At 53.7% G+C, this 7,752-nt stretch overlaps 1 protein-coding gene across 2 annotated transcripts in view; it reads right to left on the bottom strand.

Annotated features, from left to right (window-relative positions):
• Positions 1 to 1,010: 1,010 nt before the first annotated feature.
• Positions 1,011 to 7,752, bottom strand: part of S100B (S100 calcium binding protein B) — a 12,974-nt gene continuing 6,232 nt past the window's right edge. Inside the window, exons 2-4 of one of the 2 annotated variants that reach the window (XM_027857467.1) lie at positions 7,107 to 7,185; positions 3,741 to 3,896; positions 1,011 to 2,430 (exon numbers count right to left, since the gene is read on the bottom strand). In XM_027857467.1, coding sequence (XP_027713268.1) covers positions 2,290 to 2,430; positions 3,741 to 3,878 — 279 coding nt within the window. In that variant the 5' untranslated portion in view covers positions 3,879 to 3,896; positions 7,107 to 7,185 and the 3' untranslated portion in view covers positions 1,011 to 2,289. Of the gene's footprint in view, positions 2,431 to 3,740; positions 3,897 to 7,106; positions 7,238 to 7,752 lie in introns of those variants that run through there. The other variant, XM_027857468.1, reaches the window with a different exon arrangement.

The raw sequence follows: 7,752 nt of genomic DNA, 5'->3' as shown, positions 1-7,752 counted from the left end.
AGCCAAGTTCCTATTGCAATGCCCAGTGCTGTCCTATGAAATACGCAGAAAACAGGAGGCCCTCTAAGGGCTATGACGCAGCCCAGCCACCTGCCTGAACCATGGCTCCTGACCACCCCCCCCCACTTCCCACTCAGGGAGCTTTAAAAAGACCAGAAGAGAAGAGACTCGAGGGATGGCGCTTTTATTTGATGAGAATACAGAGTCCACTGTCAACCCAACCACGACTTTCCAAAGCTGGCCCCACCGTTACAAAACTCAACAAAGCAGAGAACACGCCTGTTCCCATTTTCTAACCAATCCTTCCTTGCATCTGTGACTTTGCAAAATGGCCCACCTGGAATCCAGGTTTGATGATGCCAGAGGAGGATCCGACGCTTGGCTGGGAGCACGTGATCATCGGGGGCAAATGAAGACTAACCAGTGCCTGCGTGCTGGGCCGTGCGCCCCTCAATCAGGTTTGCCACAGTGGGGGGACCACAGGAGCAGCATCTCTCGACTTGCCTCATCTTATCCAACCACATAACCAAGACCGCAAAGGACAATTCCATAAAACTGAAGGAGAGGGTGCCAGAGTTGAGACCAAACCTAACCTCTGAGGAGAAAAGGAAGCGTGTCCATCTGCCAGGCAGCAAACTCCTGAAGCATGAAGAGTCACTGGGGAGCTGAGTAACATGCCTGGTGCCGGCAAGGCTCATCTGCTCCAAAGTTAGGCCAAGCGGGTGCATTAGTAATTGTCTAATCTGGGAAACTGATGTTCAAGCTTTGATGAAGAGTGATGATCCCCACCCCCATGGGGCAGCTAGGTGGCACAGTGAATAGAGCACCAGGCCTAGAGTCAGGAGGTCCGGAGTTCAAATCTGACCTCAGACACTTGATACTTACTAGCTGTGTGACCCTGGGCAAGTCACTTGACCCCAATTGCCTCACCAAGAAAAAAAAGAAAGAGTGAAGACCCCTTAAGTAAATTGTAAGCAAGTTGGGGATTGCTTTCACTGGTTGGTTGGTTGTTTTTGCTTTTTTTTTTTTTTTTTCAAGAGTAAGACCAGCTATTTATGAAGGTCAGAGCTAGGACAAAAGATATCACTTCTACAGCCCAGGGGGGAGACTTGCCCAAGGTCACGCGGCAAAATGTGAGAAGAAAGAGGAGCAGAACCAGGGCCTTCTGATCCCTGATCCGGGGCACTTTCCACTGTAGTTATATGCTACCCACCTCCCTGCCTCATCACAGCTGTTCTCACCACCAGAAGAAATACTGAAATACCAAGAGAAAAATCGGGAGTCAAGTGACTCACCCAAGAGGAATGGTTGTTGAATGAATGAGTAAATGAGTGAATGAACGAGAGAATGAGGGAATGCATAAAGGGCTGGGAATTCTTTTACAACTTTGACAGATGAAAGTTAATACTTCCAGCATTTATAAGGGTGCTTTATTCATGTCTGACCTGCTTTGGTTCTGTTAGTTTTATTTGTATTATTCGGTCGGTTTCTAATGACTTATCAGGAAAATCCACTCCTACAGACCCTTGGCCATTCCACACCCAACAAGCATTGATTAAGCCTTTGCTGTGTGCACAGTACTGTGCTTGCGCTGAAGTAACAAAGCTGGAGAAGGACAGAGCCTGGCACTCCAGGGGCTCAGCTCCCGGGAGAGGCCACACAAATACTCCCACTTGTCCTGGTTTGCATCTGTGTGTTGATATTATCATCTAATTACTTTGGTTTCCCTTTCTGGCTATCACAAGCAAATCTGAGGATGGGGAAACCACTTGGCTGACCTGGGGCAACACTCCCTATTTTAAAGTAAAATAAAGCTGGAGGCTTAGAGGAGCTGTGGAAACCTCAAGGGAACTTCGTGGTCATGGGGGCTACACCCCCCACGGGGGTGGTGCCATCCGTGCCCCCCACGCCCCGTGGAAGGCTCAACCATCTTGGATCAAACCCCTCGCCTTTCCTTGGCACTCGCAAAAGGAAGTGAGGCCTTCTCTGCAGGTTGTGGTTGGCCAGTGGGTGTGGACCTGATGGGACAGTGGGAGGGCCTGAGGTTCTCTACGGGGAGGGATGACAAAGGCAAGCTGCCAGGACAGTGAAGAGGAGGCCCTTTGAGCCATCCTGGCAGAAACTCTCCTGTTTCTCTTCACGAAGCGCATCAAACTTCCTACTAAGTAAACTACTTGGGGGCTGGCCAGCTGGGGTCCTACCAGACCGCAAGCTCTGCTTTGCTGCTTTGCTTAAAATTCCAGTGGATCTTTGCTTGATTTTCGTGACAGATGGAACTTCTTGGGGGCTTCACTCGTGTTCAAAAAACTCATGGCATGCAGAGGTGATCACGGCAATGAAGGCCACAAATTCCTGGAAGTCGCACTCAGCGTCTCCATCAGCGTCCAGGGTCTCCATGACTTTGTCCACTGTCTCCTGCTCCTTGATCTCCTGAGGGAAAGAAGGTGGGGCCCCAGGTTAGCAAAAATAGAGATCACCCAGCCCTTACAGTGGAGGGGCTACTGGGGTTGGAGGTCCCCAGATCGATCGAACCCCAGCTCAGCCTCCTTTGACTGCCAGTCTCTGGGCCTCAGTTTTCTCATCTGTAAAATGGGAGAATGGGACTAGCTGCCCTCAGATGTCGTTTTCAGCTTTAGATCAATGACCCGAAAGCCCTGAGCCTCAGTTTCCTCATTCATAAAATGAGTAGGTTGGAACAGGTGGCCTTTAAAGTCCTTTTCAGCTCCAGACCCATGATCCCTCTCCTCAATCATGGAACACCCACCGTGGGTGCAGATGTCAAGCTGTGTACAGCTGGTGGTCATGCAGGACTCCAGGCCGAGACCCCTCCCCCTTCTCCTGCCTCACACACGCAGACTTTCCCTCCTGGGGTTTTTTTAGTGCATTCTGTGAGTCTCCCTGTCCTTCTATCACGTGCCCCTCTCGTCCCGTCACTCACCTGCCTTCTCGTCCAGGCCCACGTTTCCCAAATAAGCCTCCGACGCTTGGTGGATAGATCCAGGAAGACCCAACTTCAGGCCCCCGGACCATCCCAGCCCCGGGAAGAGCCCCTCCCCCCAGGCATGGGTCTGTGAAGGGCCAGGCCCAACCCTGAACCTGTGGCAGGAGGAGAAGGCCCACTTGTTCCCTCCTAAGCTGGCTCCGATGACTCATTGCATCTGAGGACAGCTTGAACTCACAGAGCTAATTATAGCATCCCAGGATGCAGTCAGTGTAACTAGGCCGGCATCCAAGGCAGCAGAAAACAGGACTCAAAGGCTTAAGGGGGTGGGGGGGCCCTGGCAACATCCGTGAAGCGGGAGGAGACACAGTCACACGGTTTCAAGAGGCAGAGGGCGTAGACCACCCTCCACCGTCCATTCCCTCATTTACAACAGACCGCTCCGAGGCTCGCGCAATTTGGGGTTTTGTTTTGTTTCTGGATTTTCTTTGGACAGGCACAGTGCTGGGCTCAGTGTCAGAAAGATCTGGGTTCAAACCTCGCCTCCAACACAAATTAGCTGTGTGACCTTGGGACAGCAGTCACCTCCACAGCCTCATTTCTCATCAGGAAAATGGGCCCAAGAATGGAACCTGGGGTAGAGTGCTTTGTATTCATGTCAGGCCTTCCTGAAAAGCTCCAGGAATGCTAGCCTTCCCCATCACCACTCGAATCCCTAGTCCGTTGAAGTGCAGAGGGAATGAAGCCCCTGAGGCTGGGAGGGTCAGAAGTGGGGGAGGACCAGGGAGGTGACACTGACCCCTAAGAAGTGGGAGAGCTCACTGTTGATGAGCTCTTTTAGCTCTGACTTCTTCAGCTTGTGTTTGTCACCCTCTTTGCCGGAGTACTGGTGGAATGTCTCGATGATGGCCATCATGGCTTTCTCCAGGTCCGACATGGCGAAGATCAGCTCCTCCTGGACACAACAAACAAGAAAACGCACGGTTTCTTTAGGCCTCCCGCCGGCCCTGTTTGCAGAGCGGTCCTTTCTGCTCTGCCCCACCCCCCATCTCTAGTTACAGAGTGTGAATGCGAGGATGGCGGGGATCCTGACAGCACAATGGCCACGAGTCCTTTCTGATGGCTTTCCCACCAGTGGCCTCTTCAGTCCATCTCATGGGGTCAGAGGTCCTCCGGGATAGACCAGCAGATCACAGAGGCCCAGACCCTCGAGCCCTCAGCTCCTCTGACCCCCACCTTTTCCCTTATCCCCCAAGGAGGTTACAAATGGAAGAAAGGGGACCCAAACCCAGCTCCTCTTGCTCCACCAGCATCCAGGGAATAATCAAACCTTCAAGAAAAGGAAAACTGCCCCAGGCCAAAAGGAAGGCCAGGGAATCCAAGGTCCTGCCTGGGTGTTCTAAAGAAACTGGCTGCTTCTCCTAGTGAGAACTGTGTTTCCTTCATAACAACAATTAAATTACTCTTTTCAGGTTGAGTCGATGTGGAGTAGAAAATTACCTGAAGTGTCCCCTTGCAAACAGTCCCCTGGCACCATTCTAGGCTCTCTCTGGAGAGAATCCTAGCCAAGAAGCCTAGACGAGCCATGGCTGCCCCCCCACCCCCGACCTGACCCCTGCTCTGTCTTCTAGAAGCCCCCAACCCAGGTCCTGCCTGACCCCTGACCTCGAGGTGCCGGGTCATGCTGCTTTGACCTCCAGGCGCCTTCACAAAGGGGCACGGGCCTAGCTATATTTCCTCCTTTCTCTGACTTTATACCAGAGGCCTTTTTTTTAGGGGGAGGGGATGGAGTGGTGGCAGAGACCCGGGCAGAGAGGGACCCTAGGAGGAACAAAGAAGGGCTTCATGGAGGAGGCAGCGCTTGACTGGAAAGTAAAGTCAGCTTTCCCTTCCCCGAGACAAGCCAGAGACTGGCCCACACACGGGGCTCAAACCCCATTTAGTCATTTCTCTCCTGGGCCTCAGTTTCCTCCTCTGTAAAATGTACTTGGTGGCCCCACATCCACGATCTTAAGAATTAAACAAACCAACCTGAAGGTGCAGAGAGTCCCTGCTCAAGGGTCCCTCATAGGGGCGGGCTGCTCCTCAGAAGGAGCAGGAGGCCCCAGGCCAAGGGCCGGAGGAGAGAGCTGGCCAGGTTCCTACACAGCTCTGTCCCGCTGGGGGGCCTCTGGGTCATGTGGCTCCAGGAGCTCACTCCCACCAACATCTAACTAGATCCCTCCGACCATTTTGGAATGGACAGCTCCCCCCTCCCAGAGCCATCCCTTGGGACAAAGAATCAATGAGGAAAGAAAGCAGTCCAGCAAATGTAAGCGCAGACTACAGGCTGCCAGCCCAACCCGACCCCACCAAGGGGCCACCCCAAGGGGCATGTGTTCTGCGAACCCTAGGAGAGAGCAGCGAGGCCAAGTGGATTGAGTGCTGGATGGCCTTGGGGCTAGGAAGACCTGGGTTCAGATCCTGCCTTAGACACTTCCCAGCTCTGTGATACTTGGGGAATCACTGGGGCCTCTGTGGCAGCTGGGCTCAAAGGCAGTGACAGCTGTAAAGCTCCCTGCACCTTCTGGGGCCGTGTAGACATCAGCTGTGCTTGTCCATCCAATGCACAATGTCTCGTTACAGAGATGACCCAGGAGAGGCTTTCACCTTGCCAATTGCCCCATCACTATCCATTCAGCTTGTAAATTTTCTCCTCGGGAAAGCCTTAGACCAATTCTTGGTCTGGTAGGGATTTCCACAGTCAGTCCTCAGAGACTTATTAGCAGTGTGACCCTAGGCAAGTCATTAGCTTTCTCTTGTCCTTCATTTCCTCAACTGTAAGATGAGGGGGCTGGACTCAATGACCTCTAAGGGGCTGTCCAAATCTAGACCTAAGACCCCAGCCCTGCCCAACCCAACCCTGCCCAGCTCAGCCCAGCCCAACCCTGCCTGGACCAGCCTAGCTTTGCCTAGCCCTTCCCTGTCCTGCCTAGCCCAGTTCTGCCTAGCCCTGCCCAGCCCAGCCTAGCTTTGCTCTGGCCAGACCAGCCTAGCCCTGCCCTGCCCAGCCTAGCTCTACCCAGCCCAACCCTGCCCAACCCAGCCCAGCTCTGCCCTCCCCCACCCAACCTCTCGCACTTCTCTCTATCAAATATTCCACACTGGCTGAAGTGGGGAATCTCTTCACCAAGCATGAAAATCAGAACTTTTTCTTAAATCTACATTTTTTTGTCTCTCCTTTCTTCCTGGGAATGTTGGACATAATCTTTTCTCGCCTCTCCTGAAGACAGAGCCTTCTCTGCCCACTCTGACCTCTCAAATAGATGAGAGAAGGGGAGGAAAGCATGAGAGCCCCCCCCCCCAAGAAGCTGGACTCCCCATAGGGATGATGAGGGGGAGGGGCCCACAGGCCAAAGGTTCTGCTCTCCAAACCAAGCAGCGCTGCTCCTTAAGTGCAGAGAGCGATTTTCTCCAGCGGTCCAGAGGCTCCTGAGCAGCGTCCAGGGGAGGAGAAGCGTACCTGGCACCCAGCAAGGGCTCAGTAAATGCTTTGCTTGATACTAGTGTCATCGCAAGTGCGGGACGACCGAGGCAGCGGCAGCGGTGCCCCAGCTAGGTCCATGGATGAGGCCAGCGACCAGAGAAAAGAGAATTAGAGACTGTCCCTTGATCGTGAGCCAAGACAGTCTGAAGGAGGACCTGGGGGCTGCGGAGGGGCGAGGGCGGGGGGCTAGACCAGATGGCCCGGAGGGCCCCTCACACCCCAGATCCGGGGCCCAAAGAACTTCTCTGGGAATCCCAGCTATTTCGAAGGTTCCTTCTGGCTCTCCAATCCCAGGAGTGCTAAGTTCCCTTCAGGCACGAGAGTGAGCAAAGGACGAAAGGGTTGCAAAGGAAAGGCAGGGGCTTCGTCCCGGAGCCAGGATTCAAATGAGAGGCAAAGCCACCTCTGGGAAACCTAGGCAAACTCCCCGGCCCTGGCCTCTCCTGGAGACAGCCCCAGCCCAGAGGCCCCTGACGCTGGGTGCTCGCCGGGTCTCAAGGAGCCAAGCCCACCGGCACCCTCAGCAAGAAAACGAGCACAGAGAAAAGAAATTGGACACGGGTGGCTGCAAGCTAGAAAACCCGCAGCCCAGCGGCAGGGGCTGCCCAGGAACGCGCTGGCCCCCAGCCCCTCACTCACCTTCCTGCTGGTGGTTTTTCTCTCACCTCTTTCCTTGTGGCTGCAGAAAGGCACCAGACACTGGCTTCTTATTTCTTTCCTAGGGGTGGAGAAGGTCTATTGACACCAATGTAGCCGTGCTGCAGAGGGGAGCCAACCAATGAGGACTGGGAGAGGAGGCCTGGGGTAGGAGGGAGTCGGCTGGTTTTGGACCGCCCTGAGGGCAGCCAGTGGCCTGGCACACAAGAGAGCATTGACAAAGCAGGGAACCACATGGGCCTGCTGTGGGTGCTATGGACTGATACACTAGCCTGAGAAGGAAAGAAAAGAGGGCCTGTTATCTAGAAGTGTGGAGGTCAGCTTTTTGTGTCATTGTGGATTTCTTATGAAAATTCAAAAACAGGCCTCCTGGGGTAGGAGAGAAGAGAAGGGGGAGGGGGAAAGAAAGAGAAAGAGAGAGGAAAGAGATAAAAAAGAGGAAAATAGAGAAAAAAGGAAGGGGGGAAGGAGGAGAGAGGAGGGAGGGAGGAGAGAGAAAGAGATAAAAAAGAGAGTAAGACAGAGAAAAAGGAAGGGAGGAAGGGAGGAAGGGAGGAAGGAAGGAAGGGAAGGAGGGAGGGAGGAAGGAAGGGAGGAAGGAAGGAAGGAAGGAAGGAAGGAAGGAAGG

Source organism: Vombatus ursinus, unplaced genomic scaffold (assembly GCF_900497805.2).
Source record: "Vombatus ursinus unplaced genomic scaffold, bare-nosed wombat genome assembly UNPS02012147.1, whole genome shotgun sequence".
NCBI lineage: Eukaryota > Metazoa > Chordata > Mammalia > Diprotodontia > Vombatidae > Vombatus > Vombatus ursinus.
This window is presented reverse-complemented; position numbering and strand designations above follow the sequence as displayed.